The sequence below is a fragment of the Corvus moneduloides genome, chromosome 1 (assembly GCF_009650955.1).
Source record: "Corvus moneduloides isolate bCorMon1 chromosome 1, bCorMon1.pri, whole genome shotgun sequence".
Lineage (NCBI taxonomy): Eukaryota > Metazoa > Chordata > Aves > Passeriformes > Corvidae > Corvus > Corvus moneduloides.
In genome coordinates this window covers 62,289,359-62,307,291 of record NC_045476.1, presented here as the reverse complement: position 1 = coordinate 62,307,291, position 17,933 = coordinate 62,289,359, and the positions used below count along the sequence as shown (strand labels likewise).

General features: G+C 33.9%; 1 protein-coding gene across 8 annotated transcripts in view; it reads left to right on the top strand.

Annotated features, from left to right (window-relative positions):
• AKAP9 (A-kinase anchoring protein 9) overlaps positions 1-17,933 on the top strand; it is a 105,694-nt gene that overhangs the window by 32,009 nt on the left and 55,752 nt on the right. For 5 of the 8 annotated variants that reach the window (XM_032112430.1, XM_032112453.1, XM_032112438.1 and 2 more), the window contains 8 exons: positions 1,422-1,466; positions 7,613-7,666; positions 8,074-8,244; positions 10,641-10,796; positions 11,713-11,910; positions 12,599-15,043; positions 16,608-16,821; positions 17,583-17,662. In XM_032112430.1, the coding sequence (XP_031968321.1) occupies positions 1,422-1,466; positions 7,613-7,666; positions 8,074-8,244; positions 10,641-10,796; positions 11,713-11,910; positions 12,599-15,043; positions 16,608-16,821; positions 17,583-17,662 (3,363 nt within the window). The remainder of the gene's footprint in view (positions 1-1,421; positions 1,467-7,612; positions 7,667-8,073; positions 8,245-10,640; positions 10,797-11,712; positions 11,911-12,598; positions 15,044-16,607; positions 16,822-17,582; positions 17,663-17,933) is intronic. The other 3 variants (XM_032112444.1, XM_032112463.1, XM_032112472.1) reach the window with 3 other exon arrangements.

The following is a 17,933-nucleotide window of genomic DNA, read 5'->3' as shown; positions in this document are numbered from 1 at the left end:
TTTTATTTCTTCCAGAGGATTTTGTCCTAGACCAAGGACATAGACTACAAACAAGATGTAATTTTTTGGTATGCATTTATATATACACAAATATTAATATAAATATAAATAATATGAATAAAATATATTTGTGTGAAGATTAAATATTTTAAAATACTAAATTTGTATTCCATAGCAGAAACACTTTTGTCACCCTAGAGTTTTAAAATATAATTTTGATTTCTGTTTCAGTTAGTGTCTTATTTTTGGGGTGGACCTGTTTTTATTTTTTAAATTGTATGCATTATATGAATTTTAACTTCCAAATAAATATTTTAAGGTAATGTTGTGCACTCTGTACATAAAACAGTGTAACCTTTGTAAAACCCTTTGTTTAGGTTATTTACATTCTGGAGCTGCATGTTGGATTCAAAATATGTAGTATCAACGTTGTTAAGATTGTAAAAACTGCAGAACTTCAGGAGGTCTGGGTGGTAGATTACTTTGAAAAAAACAAAACAGAACACAGTTAACATTCCAAATTTCACGTATGTCTACTGATGCAAAACGTACCATGTCCCTTTGAAAATAAGCCTCACAGAATTCTATATAAAATTGAGACTAATTTAACATGAGGCTGACTAACACATTAAGTGAATTTGGGACAAGCTCTATTATGTGCACATCATTTTTGCCAAAGTAGTTCTAACTTGGTTACACTTCTCAGGTTTTTCTTTCAAGTACACTTACTCCATGATAGTGCACCTTATATAGATAGTTTGTGGTTTTTTCCTGTGAACATTTTGATTCTCAAACTTGATACAGCTTATGTAGTTCCTCAAGATACACTTTGTTTCATTCAGGCGTCTGCCATGGCACGTTTATGCTCAGTTTTTTAAGGCTTTGTTCCTTTAATTCGTCTACTTCATTAGATCACAAGATTTGAGTCTTTGTCTTTTTATCTTCCCTTGGTTTCCATGGAAGCTGAAGGATGAGTGTTTGTTTTAAAATTCTAGTCAACATCAAGTCTTGCAGGTATGAAAATGATGTTCTGCATAAGATTGTGTTCTTAAGCCAGCAAAGTTCCTAATTAGTTAAAACTCATATAGCAGAGACAAATCCTTTTCATGGTACTTAGTACTTTTTAAAAAAACAAAAGTAAATCCCAGAAAATTAAGTTAAATTTCCAAAGTATTGTTTTGCACCTGTAGGTTGTTTGAAGATTTTGTCTTGTAATTATAGTGTTCCCGTGATCATAGTTCAACAGCAAAATGACCTTACTAAAGCTGTTAATTCAAGCAAATGAAGGTGATTGTTACTGTACATATACTCTTATCAAATTCATGTACACCTCGGTGTTTTCAAATACTGTAAAATGGAAAATATCTTGTTTAGTATTTTTAGAGTGCCATCATTGTAAATATTTTAATATTTTATTTTAGCCGGAAAGTGAAATTTCCACCACAGTAGAAGATTACAGTTCTGAGGTAAGACTGAAGTAATGCTTTTCCTAGCTTTTCTTTCAACCTTTTCTGTTACATGTCTGCTGCAATGCTGTGCATAGTTTTTCAAAAGGAGAAGGAAAGAAAGAGCAGATGTGATATTATGGACAAAGCTGTTGCATGTTATTACTGGTATGATCAATGTACCATTAAAGCAAGCATTATGTCAACTCCATAATGGGATGGCTACTATAATAAATAATGCAATATATACATAAACTATTGTAGCAATGTCATCCTTAAGGTCGTATTAATGCTTTGTATTGCCATGGGAGTAGTGGCTGTGCATAATCTCAACTAATTTTCTGTGAGAGACTATTTAACAAGTCAATTACATTTTAATGAGTTTCAAAGCAGCCTCAGTGACTGGCTGAATGTCAGTCTGCTGGTGGGAGAGATGGTGAGTGAGTGCCTGAGCATCACTTGTTGTTTGGCTGGTTTGTTTTCTTTCACTTACTAAGCTGACTGTATCTTAGCCCATGAAGGTGAGTTACTTTTCCCCTTCCAATTCTCTCCTTCACCCTGCTGGTGGGGGAGTGAGTGACTGGAGCGGGGCCTTATCTGCTAGCCAGAGTCAGCCCACATTTTGGTGCCTACAGCTCATCTCTGTCACATTGAAGGGTAGTTGTGTGTATGGAACTTGGGTCCTGTCAGATAAAACAGTTATGTTTGTAAGGAGTAAACTACCTCATGCATAAATGTTGGTCAAGAACGAGCCAGCAAGAAATAGTCATAGAACATCTGAATACAGTAAGAATTGTTTTCAGTTTAAAAATCTAATTTTTCATGTCTCAATCAATCACTTTGTAAAGAGACAGTCAGGGTTTTATTTTGCAGTTCTCTGTGCTAAACACTTTAGAACAAACACACCCAGAATCTTAAGCTAAGCAACAAGTAAGAGGGGATGAAGTAGTCAAATGAATCTCATTGCTGTTTGCCATTGAGAGTATAGCAGACATACTTTTGAAGAACTGCCATGACCACAGTGCACCTTTTTAGAATATGCATCACCATGGTATGTGATTACTTTTAAATGGAATTTGTGGTATGTGAAGAATGAACCCTTGAAAACAGTTGACAATGTCATTGATATCCATGTGTTTTTACAAGTGAGACATATTATGTATATGATGAAATATGGCTGAAATTTCGATCACTTCTGAGGTGGTAGGAAGCAGTGCTGGAGACTGAATTGCAAATGCTGAAGGAAGCATGTCTTCGCACAGGGCAGCAGGATGCAGAGAACATCTGGTAAATGTCTCATGGTAACTGTGGATGTGTTCTGATTTTAATGTTTTGGGGCTTCAGTTTCAGTTAAATTTAAAGCTCTCATTTTAACATGAAGTTTCACATCTAAACACTTAATTTTTACCTCCTTCATTCTTGAAATATTTCCATAGATACCTGCAGAGGATATTAGGGAGCAGTTTTTCAGATACTGAAGACAACAGAACTGCAGTCTTAATATCCCTTAAAAAAATTACAGATTTCCTAAAAAATGCCATGATAGGTGTATTACTAGGCAGTTCTTATTCCTGCAGAAAGACTTTTTACCTTGCCGAGAGTTATTTTCTAAGACATAAGTAGACAACACAAAACTAGTGAATAGTAGCATGATACTGGCTCTGGTGAAGATCAAGCTCAAGTCATCAGAATTGCCATCTTTTCTAATAAACTTTTTTTAATTCCTGTTCATTACAATTGGTTGGTATCTGAAATGAGGAGACATCACATTTAGGAATGCAGATATTTTAGGAGCTGATGTTTCAATATGTTTCATATCAGCTGTGATGTTACTTTTATTATTAAAAGCTCTGTTTCTGTTCATGGATGTACTGTAAATAAAATTACCTGAAACCTTTTCAGTTGAAGAAGATGAGAATAAATTAAATTTTCCTTGTATCAGCATTATTATGCAGATATGTAAAATATTGAGCTCAGGTTTTTTTCAAATACATTATTTCCTTTTCAGAACTCTAAGAAACCCCATATTTGAAGAGACATAGGCCTGTTGATCCATCTTTTTCCTTATCGATTAGAACATCTGTATTATTTTTAGTGGTTTTGACAGAAATTAAGTTGAATTGTGGTTGTCATGCTTCAAATTCAAATAGGTCATAAATAATTTGTTTTGTTGCAGTTGATGAATTAAATCAGATGGTTTTAATTCTTCAGCCCTTTCTCTTGAGGAATTGGATAAAATTCAGTGATAAGTATTTCCCTCTTTAGGAGACTTACCATACACAAAATTATAAGGCAGTACAGTTGTCTAAGCAAAACTGAAGGTATGTTTATATTAGAATTTTTGTCTTGAAGGAAATTTATTAAAAATACAGTCTTTTGTTCGGTTTTGCTCAGCCACCTTTCTAATACCTATACTGTCAAGGTTGTAGCCAACTGAAGACTGATAAATCCTTCATATGACAAGCTTGTCTTTTGGGACAAATTCCTGAATTTCAGCAACAATGACACTTACCTGCCTAGTCTTAAATTATAATGGTGGTTAGCTATTTAAGATTGTGGTTTGAACTCAGAACTAAGGCAAATTAGGCTTTTTCCAACAGTTAGAATTTTGGGGGATTTTGTAATTGTGTAAGGTAAAGTTGCCCCCATACATTTTCCATATGCCTCAATTTTATGGTATAACTGAAAAACTGTTTCACCTGATTTTTTTTTGTCTCTTCTTGACTCTCCAATTTGCAAAGTATATCTCTGAAAAGAGGGTCAATATGAATTCTAGAAAGTTGTTTGTTTTTTTAAATTTTAATTAAATTCTATACCTCAACCTTAACTACTGCATAAAGAAACCTGTTGCTGTTCTTCTAATATATGGAAATATTTATTAAGCCATGGTATTTGAAAAAGTCATCAATTGTTCTCCTTTGGAAGTTACTAACCTTAGTTATATTACAGGATTGTAACGATTTTCATCACGAACTGAAAATGGCTTTTGTTCATGGCATATAAACCCTCCCCCACCAAGCCCCCAAAATACACTGAAATGCATTTGCCCAAGTTGACCTAATTCCTAATTTTAGCTAAGTTTCATGTAGTCAGTTGTGACATAACTAGAAAATTGAGGAGAGGCTAAGAACATTGAAAAGCAGTGTTCAAGGTCTAAATATTATTTTTTATGAAGGATTCAGATGTCCAAAATGTACAAGAAAGGGTGGAGAGGGAAAGAAAAGATGAGGTAAAATTGTTAATCTGTTCCAGATACTTCTGTATGTTTCTACTACCAAATCAAACAAGTCTTTTAAGCAAAACAGTATGTATTGATTTATGCTGAGCATGAATTTATTATTTATAAGGGGAAATCTCTGTAGTAATGGTAATAATGTTGTAAGTAGTTACACATTATATATTACTACTGCTGTTTTTGAGATACAATTTCAGGTTTTCCAAGGTCTAAGGAACATTAAACAGAGTACAGTGATTTCATGAATGTAATCCTGACCTCTGGTGGCAATTGTCATGAATCACTGCCTTAATTCAGTGATGGAAGTTGGTTTTCCTTGTTTCTCAGAAAGAAGATTCCTTTCATTTGCCTTAAGCTATGTATTAACTGATGCACTATAAATGAAATCTTTATTTTTAGCCAATAGACTACAGATTATATTTTACTTTTTAATATTAAATATTTTTTCTGTGAATTATTTTCAAAATGCTAGACAGGAAGAACAATCAGACAGAATGTCCTTTGAGAGACTTCCTTAAGCTTCACTTGTTTCATATCTTTTGTTCACCAAAACTGTGGCTGCTGAGTAATGTATTGTAAAATTTAATCTGTTCTTATTTTGTGATTATTTGCTTATGCAATTTTATCCAGAGCTCTTGTTACTTCTTGGTTTCATTATGTTAAAATGGTATGTGGTTTGATTCTTTCAATGTTTAATTGTTTCCTGAGGTATGTAACTAAGCACATCATAGGTAATTAAGGCATAAGGATGTTTCAGTGTTAAAGGTGAACTGCAAAGCTTTTAAAGAAGAAATTATAAGAATCTACATTAAGAGTATTTATAGACTTGCAGAAGGTCTCTAAATGGGTAAATCACTGGGACCATAGGTCAAAACACAGGAATCCTGCAGGCCTTGTGTAGCCATCTACTAACACTCAAGTTGGCATCTGAACTACTGAATTCATATATTTCAGATGAGTGGAAAATTAATTTTAAATAAAGATATTTTGAAGCTAATAACTCATTACGGACTGTCTATCTGCTCTTACACAGCAGAATTTGTCATGCCAGGGGTTGCCAGGCTGCTCCCAAGCTTTCCATCAACACAGCACTCTGCTGTGGCTGTCTGTCTCGGTTTTTTTTCACAGATTACAGTGCAATTTGTTGCCTTGTCATGTTTCCACTTGCACTTTGCCAGAAGATGTAAGGCATTTGAAAGAAGAAGGTATCAGATGAGAAACAGCATGGACTACCATGTTACCGTGTGCATCACTTGCGTGATGTCGAAGAGTTAGATTTCTGTGAAATTGAGCAACATTTCTGACGTTGCAGACAGTTGTTTTGAATGTGTGCAGCAAAATCCCTTTTAAAAGTTAAAGGTCTTTTGTAGAATTTTCCACTGCTGAGGAGCCTGGAACAGCTAATGAGAAAAGACTTTTGTGCCTTTCCTATTAGCTCTTGTTATAAAGTGTCTCTGGTAGTTGCACATAGCCATGATTCATGGGAAGAGAAATGTATCCACTGTGGTAGATTACAATGATTGTACACTGTATCTTTATCAATTAAGCCTAAATAAAATATGAGTTACAAAGGGGGAAAGGAAGGATTTCATAATAGTTTCTATTAAACTGCTAGTGTTGTTAATCCGGGACATGCGCCAAAATCTGAATAAAGACATTGGTGCCAGGCACTGCGTAGACATTTGTGTGTCTGAACACAGAGCAAACATCTGGCAATACACAAATGATACACAGTGACTCTATGAGTTGCTGTTTGCTGCAATTTTCTTTATTCTTTCTAAACGAAGGTAGTAATCTCTGTGGCGTCTTGTTTTTACTGAGAAAGTCAGAAATTGAAAGGGCACTGTGTCAGCTGTGCAAATTCTCTAATGCAGATTTATTCATTTGCTTAATACAAATTCAATGACTGTATTGATCCCATTTATAACAGTGCACTTATTGATTTGCTCAGGCATGATAGTTATTTGTAAGTAAGCCCTGATCTAGGCTATGGCAGACATCTGAGCAGTACAGCTTCTTTTTTTTGATTTAAACATAGTATTTGGGTCTGAAATACTATGTTGCCTTTCCATTTCTAGTACCTTTATTTTTGTTTCAGGCTCTGATGTAATAAACAGCTCCGAGGAGAAATGCAGTTGTTCTTGCTTTCTCATTTTTGAACATTGGTCTGCTGTTTTAAAAGCCTGCCTGTCTGTTTGATCATTACTCATGTATACGCAGCATGTTCTTTTCATTTGGATTTTTTTTTTTACTTGTAACTGCTACTTTGGCTTGTGCTTGCCTTTTGGAGATTTGCCGGTTTTGGTTTGCACCGTCAGTAGAACCAAAATTCTTGTAGAAGCTGAAAGGGCTTGCAGTGTTAGGTGAGTGAAAGAGGATTTGTTTTCAAATGTCTTATGTCAAATGTATCATTTCTGCTCTTTTTCTATTTCACAAAATTCCTTCAAATTGAGAATGAAGGTCTGTGGTACAGCCTTTCATCCCCTATCAAGAGATAGGTGACTTTCAGAAAGACTAAATCTCATGGTGAATAAAAATCTTTCAGAAAGCATAACTATGTTTAGTAATATATAAAAATATTAAACCTATAATTTAAAATGCGATAGTATTGTATTTTAATGATTTAAAAGAGAAAGCTTTGCATTGACCTTTAAATCTGAACTCCTTTGTTTTCTCTAGATGTTGATTTGTAATAAGGTTTTTGGTTTTAGACAATAGTATTTATTTTTTGCAATTTTGGGCGTTTTATGTGTTTTCTATGCTTACTTTGATGCAATTTGCTATATAGAAAGCTATTTTATGTTTCAAATGAAGTAAATTTTTGTAGCATAACAATTCCCATGGCAGAAATTGCCACATAAGATTCAAGTAAGTGGGAAATAGAAATCAAGCCTTATTTCAAATAATGTATTTAGAAATTGTCTTTATACAGGTAAATGGTTGCAGTTTTGTGACAAGAACAGCTATACCTGCAGACTTAATCAGGGTACAGTATTGCAAATTGAATCGTAATACTAATGGAGAATACTAAACACCTCAATTTGTTTTGAACAAAAACTGTGTTGCTGACTAATACTTTATTTTGCATGCTGTGCTCTGCATCTGCATTGTTTGCTATATTAATATAGTGTATCATTAAACTTGAAATGCAAACCAATTTACTCCATCTATTAAGGCTAAGGTTATAGAGCACAACTCGCAGAAACATTTTGTGTCAGTGCTTTTGAGGTGTGAATTATACTAACAAAGGAGGTTACCATGGCAATAAGATCTTTGATGCTGTATTGTATGTTGGTGTTCTAAGGTGGCATTTGGTACAGAATTTGATATTTGACTTTACTTACTGTGATAAAGCATAAAAATTGGCATGTAAAGAAGCTTGGATTGATTTAGGAAGAAGAATTTGGAGTTGGAGACATTCATTCAGAGCATGGAATGCAGCACTCACACACACAGCTAGAGGTGATGGAGAATCAATTGTCTGGGAAACAACAAGAGATTGAAGAACTAAGCAGAGAGATAGAAGAAATGAGGGCAGCCTATGGCACAGAAGGATTGCAACAGGTATAATTACCTTATGTTGCTTTCTACTTGCTATTTGGTTACATGCAAAAATGCAGAGCATCACCGGAAGGAGTTCACACTAATGGCAGCTGTTCAGAATGCACTCAGTGTGTGACATAGAATTAATTACACATAATTTCTTTCTATTATATACCATGTTCTATTACTTTGAATGGCATTTCCATTGTGTGTCCTTTTTCTCTGTATTTTGTGACTAAAATTCAAATTGTCTTTGCATTGAGTTTCTTCAAATTAGGAATGGAAGCACAATTTTCAAGAAAAGCCCTAATTCTTCTCCAGTTATGCAAAGACTTTTATGCAAAGACTTTAATATCTTCCTGTTCCTCCAAGATCAAAAAACCTCAGGTTTTACTCCCTAAGGAATAATATAACTGAACCAAAATGTATTTTTATGTCAGACTTCACAGTCTGAAATACAAAAACAACAGTGCAAGAATGTTTTAATTTATAACACCTAATAATTTGGGTTTACTGGAAAGCATTTCTTATTTAGAAATACCATTGGAATATACACTTAAGTTTTAAAGTAAAGAATACCCTTCCAGTTTAAGCCTGCAGTGCAATGCACTCAAGTCAGTACTTTGTTGTGCTTTATGTCTAACTTGTCTCTCTCCTAATTTGGATTCAGGTCATGTCACTGTATTTTGCTATTTTTTTGCAAAGTACTAGAGAATAAAAGAAAAGTTCTGATATTCAGTTATTTTCACCATTATTATTGCACTATTGTTGCACTATTATTATTATTATTATTATTTATATTTTATCTGTGATAATAGGTGTCATTTTATCTGCCATAGCACCAGTTAAGTGGTTGCCCCAAAAGAGGTGGTTTATTATTTCTTTGTCCAGCATTGAATTTTAATTACTATGTCTTGTATCTGTTGTGCTAAACATAATAGTCATAATTATAGCATAATAAAGAAAATAAGTGCTTCTAATGATTGTAACTGCTGTTAGTTTTTCCTGAAAAAGTCGGGGGTGAAACTGTTTGCATTTTTTAAATGGCTATAATTATAATTTTTAAAATAAAATAAAAATATATTTTAAAAAATTGAGTGTTTTCGGGTTTGGGACTGTGGTACTATAATATTTTAATAGTTGCAGTATATTTTTGTGTAATAGTGGTACAGTGCATAGTATCTCAGTTAAAAAATGCATATGCTTTATTTTTCAGAAGAAACAAAAGAATTACAAAAGGGGAGTGGGGAAGATAGTTGTGTGCTTTAATTCTGCCTGTTTGTCAAGAACAGAGATTGAATTTAAAAAGCTGGAAATTATATAACATGGTGTGCTTTGGAACTGACATATTTACTTATTCAATTTCATTGAGCAGATGCAAATGCAAAGGTGTAGCACACTTATGTTCCTGATCTGTTCCTAATTTTCCCTACTGTAACAAACATCTACTATTTCCATTAGGCCTGTGCTTTTAAAGTAGGAGTTGACTCCAGTGTTCTAAAAAGAACTTTATCAGGAAGCATTACCACGTTAACAGCCAAGAGATTCAGCACGTAACTCAGTGAAGGTTTTTTTGAGAACATTGTAAACAAAACAGTTACAGATGACTAATGGTTTAAGAAATTTGCAATGTGTAGAGACAAGGCTTCCACTAGCCTTAAATGAGTTCAAATTGAAAAAGGGACTTTATACCAAGAAACATGTTTATATAAATGTACACAAAAATATTGCCAATTAATATTGTAGAATTTCTAACTGCTTGAGTGTAATCCTACAAAAAAAAAAAACAGTTGCAGAGAATTTTTTTGTACTCATAATTTCTTCATCATTCCAAATGACAGGTGATTCATCTATTAAATATGCTATATCCATTTTGCAGATTGATCGGATTTTCTCATGTAGTTATGAATGGTTTCCCTGGGTTTACAGTGTAGGATACTGCATGGTATCTATTACATGCTTTAGTACAATGAATGCTATTTTTTGCACTTCAAGTGAGAGATGATATAACTTGCATTTATTGTGGGAAAAGTGTGTGAACATGAGTAGTTGTACAAAATTGCTTAAACACTATTAGTAGATATTCTGACTTCCTTTATGGTGGTTTGTTTATGTGGGCACACTTTTTATTTTAAAAGTAAGTTATATAGTAAACTAATCAACCTTCTTAAAAGTTAAGATTTTTTTATTTGATAACTGTATTCTATGGAGACATCATGTATTGTTCAATGAGGGGGAAAAACGCTGTTTCTGAAATTTTTACAAGTAGAGTTTGTGAAAATACAAAAGCTCTACTAGTGAGACACCTTTTAAACAGAGAGGTTAGGGATGACTTACTTCTACTTAACTAAAATTAGCTAGTATTTTTTGTCTGTGGTTTTCACATGCATTAATACTTTAAATTTTATCTTTTATAGCTGCAAGAATTTGAAGCTGCTATCAAGAAAAGAGATGACATTATCACTCAGCTCACTACTAACCTACAGCAGGCACGGAAAGAAAAGGATGAAACCATGAGGGAGTTCTTGGAGCTTACTGAGCAAAGTCAAAAACTGCAAATTCAGTTTCAGCATGTAAGTTAATACAGCTACCAAAATTTATTTGGGTTTGAAAGTAGGTGTCACTTTGGAGGCTCCATAAATAGTTCCTGCAGAAAAATTTTTAATGCATTTTTTTAAAATCAGTCTCGCAGTATAGATCAGCAGTCATTTTCCTGGTCCTACAGTTGTTGTTATAGTACCTGTTTTACTGTAATAATTAACTATAAAATGGTAGATATTATTCTGTTTTCTTTCCTACTATGTGGTAATAGCTTCTGATAAATACTGAATTATGGCAGCTATCCGGGGAAAAACACTTGCATAATCTCAGAGCTTTGGGCAGAAATATTCCCTTTGAAATCAAAACATCCAGCCATCAACTTCCATGGGCCGCAGCTTCACACTCCTTATATATTTTATTATATTTTGGATAAAAGCTGCCATTGTGGTGTTATTAAAAGGTAATTTAAATAACAGTGAAACTTCAGAGAAACATTTCTTCTAAAAAGCATGGTGATTGAGGTGCCGTAGGCACGCAGACTATACCTTGCGGTGTTGCAGTTGAATACTGTAATATTTCATGCTGTTTGAGTACATTATATAGCTTATTTTGAGCTTCAAGTGGATTATATTCTGAAGCCTGGGATTTTATTATGAAAAATCTGATTATGGGCTCCATAGCTGCAACTAGTTAGTTTTACTACTTAGTGATGTATCTGAGATGCTACTGTCCTATGTTAGCTCACCGTGAATATTTAATTAATATGAAATATCTTTTTATTGGGTGGCCATCCCAAATGAATAAGAATGTTTCAGCTCCTCTAAAAGAACTTAGAAATCTTTGGGCTTGTGACGTGGAAGAGGAAAGTAAAGATCACTAGTTCTGTACAGCGTAAGCTGTTTCTGAAAAACCTGATTTATTTTAGGTTTTGTTTCTTTAACATTCAAGTTGCAGGCAAGCGAAGCCCTAAGGAACAGCAGCCACAGTTGCACAGCTGCTGATTTATTGCAAGCCAAGCAACAGATACTTTCACATCAGCAACAGCTAGAAGAACAAGAATGTCTGCTTAAGAATTATCAAAAAAAGAATGAAGAGTTTGAAGAGCAGATTGTGCATCTTCAAGAGAAAATCATGACATATGAAATGGTATGTTCCTTACTATAAAGTTCTCTTTTCCTAAACACTTTCCAGGATTTTGTAATTCCTTTGCAATAAAAAAGCCAAAGCACAGGTAATGAGTATGCTGCATAGAATGCATACAAAGATTTTAAGTTTTTGACACTGCTTCTGTTAACTAACACATAATATGTATATAATTTAAATTCAGAAATTTTACTTCAGTGTTATGAATTATGTTTTTAAAAGTTGTAGAAATATTTAGAGCAAATTATGAAACTATACTGTATGTTAAAAACACCTTCAATAAATGATGTTCTTTTCAAAAAAACTCACTAAATCACCTGCTTGAACATTCTTCTCTGCATTAAGTAGAGAAGAATTAATTTTTTCCTTTGTGTACTTTTTTTTATTATCCTTCATGGAAAACATTTTAAAACCACCTAAAAAAATTAAATGTTAAAAGTGATAGAGACACAGGGGGTTGGAAAGAGTAGGGGAGGGGCATGATGACATGGGTGGGGTAGGGGTTCTCAGATATTCCAAGGGTGCAGGAAACCTCCAAATGAAGTCAACAAATAATTTATATTTATGTTTTATAACTAACATAGCCTCTTTAGCCTTCTAAGAAAGACTAAATAGCTAAGTCTGGAAATACTCTTACATGTTCAGATAATTAGCTAAAAATAAGGACATGGTTTTCCTCATTTTTTTAAAGGATAAACAGAAAAAAGAGGGAGAAGATTTGAATAAATTACAAGAAAAAGAAGCATTAGTTGAAGAGCTGGAAGCAAAACTTGGAGAAGAGGAAAAAAATTCATTTGAGCTTAAGCAAAAATTATCAGATGTCAGTAAATTACTTGAAGAATTGAAAGAAGAGATTTCACTAAGGAACCAGCAGATAAGTAATATGAAAGTTGAACTTACCACCTACAAACAAAAAGAAAGGCAGTGTTCTGATGAAATAAAACAATTAATGGGAACTGTGGAGGAACTGCAGAAACGATGTTACAAAGACAGCCAGTCTGAAGCTGACATTGTGCAAAAAATGGAATTAGAAACACAAAGGAGACTGGCACAACTTCAGGCTGAATTAGATGAAATGCATGGCCAGCAGATTGTACAAATGAAGCAAGAATTAATTAAGCAACATACAGTGGAAATAGAACAGCGTCTTTTGCAACAAAAAGTAGAATTGGAGAAAACTTCAAGTCTGTGTTTTAATGAGAATGTTAATAAAGATCAAATTCATTTAATGAATATTAGAATTAATGAATTGAATGTGAAATTGCAAGATGCTGATAAAGAAAGGGAAAAAATAAAGCAAGAGTTGTCACAACAGATGGAAATTATCGCGACAGAGAAATCTCTTCAACAAACTAGAATTGAAGATCTTCTTCAAGAACTGAATTTTTCAAGAGAGCAGGTTCAAAGAGCCAAGCAAACTATAGTGGATATGGAATGTAGATTAAATGAAGCTGAAAAATACCAGTTTGTGATTGAAGATTTAAAAACTCAGCTGACTTCTGCCTCTGAGTTTAGGAAGGATTTGGAATTAAAACATGAGGCAGAAATCACGAATTACAAAATAAAACTTGAAATGCTAGAAAGGGAGAAGGATGCAGTTTTGGACAGGATGGCAGAATCGCAAGAAGCAGAATTAGAGAGATTGAGAACAAAACTTCTGTTTAGTCATGAAGAGGAACTTTCCAGGCTTAAAGAAGACTTAGAGAAAGAGCACATGGTGAACATGGAAAGCCTTAAACACAACTTGAATATGCACCATAAACAGCAGTTAGATGAAGTACAGAATGAAATGAGTCAAAAGATAGAAGCCATGCAATATGAAAAGGACAACTTAATCACAAAGCAAAATCAGTTGATACTAGAGATTACGAACCTGAAAGATATACAGCAGTCTATTGTAAATTCTAAATCTGAAGAAATGACACTTCAAATCCATGAACTGGAGAAGGAGATTGAAGTGCTTAGGCAAGAGGAAAAAGAGAAGGGTACCCTTGAACAGGAAATACAAGAGCTGCAGCTTAAAACTGAGTTGATGCAGGAACAAATGAGGGAGAGAGAAGATAGCCTTCAAAAAAAATGTTCAGAACTAGAAACACAAAATAATGTTCTTAAGGGGGAAAACAAAACTCTGGAAGAGAAATTAAAAAATATGTTGGTAAGCTCTGAAGGAAACATACTTTGTAACAGTAGTGTTACCTCTAAGACAGAAATTTTGGACTTGCAAAAAAGAATAGAAAAGCTGATTACTGAAAACGAGCAACTTAAAAACCAAAACAGTTTCCTCCAAGAGGATACTGAAAGGCAGAAGAGTACCTTTTCATTGACTGAGAAAAAACTTGAAGCTAGTTATAACGAACTGCAGAAAGAATGTGCAAGTCTTGTGAAGGCAAAAACTGAGTTAGAAGAGAGCAAGAAAAAGCAGGAAGCAGAATATAAAAGCAAACTCAAAGCTTTGAATGAAAAACTCTGCCACTTACAAAGCAGTAGACCAGTTTTATTTAAAACTAAATCCTCTGATTTTGAAGGGAGTAAAGAAATAAAGGTGTCCAGGGAAGACATATTTGAGGCTGGAGAAGTTGTTGAGAAAGATGCCATGGAACTTATGGAAAAGCTTCAGGTTACTCAGCGTGAGAAAGTGGAATTATCCCTAAGACTTTCTGATCTCTCTGAACAATTAAGGTCAAAGGATAGTGAAATCTGTCATTTAAATGAAGAAGTCAAATCTTTAAAAGATGAGAAAGAGCAAATTCTAGTAAAATGTAAAGAACTAGAAGTCACAATTAGTCATGTTCAGAGAACAAATAGTAGTAGTAATGACTCTACGACAAAATGCTCTAAAGGAAAATCTCTAAAGACTGCTACTCCAGCATCTGAAAGTAGGAATAAATCCCCTGGTTCGAGGAGTAAAGATGATGAAATAATAAATATAAGAGGTAATCTAAGTTCTAGGAAAGACTGCAGTCATGAGGTAACAAAAAGGAAGGCAGTCCAGCAAATGCTGAAACCAGAACAGCAGTTTCTTGTGGAACATTTGCATGGGACACCAGACAGGCTGCCGGAGGAAACATCGTTGATAGCCATTACACAGAGTGAAAATAACCTTCAGCAGCAAGTGGATGCCTTAAAATCAGAACAGGTATGTTACATAAAACAGTATGGAAAATACTCTAACTATGAAAATTTGCAGGAGCTCACATTTGGAAATTTGCATCATATTCTTTCCAGCTGGCTGCTTTGAAGTATAGGTGTGTGTCAGTGTGACCAGTGGTTGAAAGGGGTTTATAATCATAGTCAATGTGTATGAGGATGCTTTTTGAATGGAAAAAATACTCTTCCCTTACATTTAATTAAATCAACAGCAACAAAAAAAACCTAAGAGGACTACCAGAGCACTTCATATTTTGATGCAGCATTTCACTTACTTAAGGGGAAAATTTATTTTGGACACAATTTTTTGTTCTGTGATAAGTTTTTTCAGTTCTCTACTCATTCAACAATATAAAAAATAATGAAACGTCATCAGTCACGTTTGACCAAACTTTTGAAATATCAAACTTGTGAAATACTAATATTACATTATCAATTTTTTTGTGCTTTCGTGGTTATCACTTGATAAGAAATTTATCTGGATGTGATAATGGGAACACATATTGTGTGATTCTAACTATTCTCTTAAGTTTTGCTGGAGCAATTCTGCTTGTATTTCTTGGTATTGGAAATTAATTGTAGGTAATATGGAAAGGATTGTTATTTGTCCATATAAATAGCTAAGTACTGAGGTACTTGTATTTAATTAGGTGGTGGAATCATAAATCTGTATATAAATTTAAATTTATATACACTGGTGAAGTTCAATAACATGCTGCAAGATGTATGCAACTAAGTATTCTGTAGAAATAGATGTTAAGCAGACTTCTACTTTATTAGATTTTTTTTTCCGTGTTATAAAAGTCCACCTAACAGTGAACTAATACCACCAACTGCCTAATACTGTGGTTTAGTTCATTCATTTCCTAAGGAAAAAAATCACAAGCAAAGCCACATTGGAAACAGTTGTGAGGTTATAAAAAAAAGCTTTAGCTGTGTGAAGGTTTGCTTTAGGCTTTTTTGTTTGGTTGGTTGATCGGTTGGTTTGTTTTTTATAAGGCTGTGATAAGGCTCCTACAATTTCCTGCCATACAACTAAAAATCATTGTGATCCAGAGCTGTCTAAAAACCTTTTCAAACTTCAGCTCTAAGCAGCTCCCTGTTGGCATATCCCAAACATCTTTTTTCTTTAGCAATAACATCCCCAAAGTGCAGACTAGAACTACAAGCCTTGGAAATCAAGGTTTTTAAGGTCTGCTAATAATACAATCTTTTCTCTGTGTTTGGAGTACACTTTCTTAACTACTCCGTTAGTAGTGATACTGCTTTTGCTTCACTGGGTTAAAATTCATTGGGATTTTATTGCTGCAAAATAGAAATGGAAGCGTTTTGAGTTTTGTTGATTTTAATTTGATTTTTATTTTAAGTTGAAGAAGTGTCTTACTATTTTGTTAAAACTGAATTTTCCAAACTATGTATATTTAAATTTACCTTATGCATACCATATATGCAGAATTCCATTCAACATATTATTAATCTCAGAAGTTTCCAAAGATGGGTCTTCCTATATTCTTGTTTCTCATTCTTTTTAACTTGTGTCTTTTTATTCAAAGACTGACTTGCAACTACAAATGGAAGCACAGCGGATTTGCCTATCTCTGGTTTATTCAGCTCATGTAGACCAAGTTCGTGAGTCTTTGGAAGCAGAAAAAGAGAGTGCACTTTGCAGTCTTAAAGAGGAACTTGTTCATAGTCATCTACAAGAGATGAATGATCTTAAAAGAATGCATCAGGTGGAGCTCCAGACCCTGAAATTTCAACAAGCAGGTAACTTGACCAATATGATGAGAATGAAGCTCTATACGAAAAACAGTGTCTTAAAAAACCGCGACCAAACAAGCACAAGAGTTTATGCATCTAGCTGTCCAATAAATTGTTTTTAAATAACATTTTGAAATGGTTTTATAACAAACTGTTTAGCCATTACATGTAGTCTGTTACTGAGGTAACTTGAAAAAAAAGTATATTAAAAAATAAGGAATAAAAAGTATTACAACTCATTGATTCCTGTTAGTATTAGCTCAATTAATTGTAAATCTATATAATAGATTCACGTATAAGGTGAAATAAGCAAATGCATCAGCAAAGTATTTTTGGACTTGTTCTTTTTTCTTTGAATTGCTGCATTGACTCCCTGCATACTTTAGGTAAACTTTGGTACTACTTTCTGCCTCAGTGAGTTTTTATGTTATCATGATGGTTTTCTATCCCAGCTTTTTCTGTTATCCCGTGTTTTGCCCTTGTTTAACTTGTTTGCATAAGTTCTTCTCCCTCCAGTAGTTTCTGTACACTTTTATCCTTCTGGAGGTCACTAATACACAAAGCCATTTCTTATGTCTTGCTCCTCTAGAACATGCAGCTCAACTGTAATAATTGAAACTGTCCATGTGTTGGAACAGTAAAGAGGGGAACAAAAAACCACACCCTTCTTCAAGCTGAAGAGGCAGCTTCACTGAGGCAGGAAATTAGGCCTTTGAAAAGTTGTGTATCTAGAGTTTAAAAATAATGTGAATAATTTGTATTCATAGATGATGAAGGGAAATCTACACAAAGACTTATAGAAAAACTGAATGAAGCTGTAACTGAGGAATGTTCCAGGCTGGCTCAGGTAAGACTTAACAAAAAGCCTTTTTTAAAATGAGAATTTGGAAGACAAATGATGGTTATTGTGAGTCATCATGTTTTTCCGCATTGTTTTTGCAGGTTTCCTTTGCAGCTTTTTTCTTTGCATTGATCTCAAAATAGAGACTGCTAAACCTAGGCTTCCAAAATAGCATTGCAAAAGATTTTGTATTTTTTTTCCTAAATTGGTTTGTGTCTTTGTCCAGACAAGTCTTTTGTCTAACCATAGTCTTAAGCTTCTAGCTAATGTTGATCTC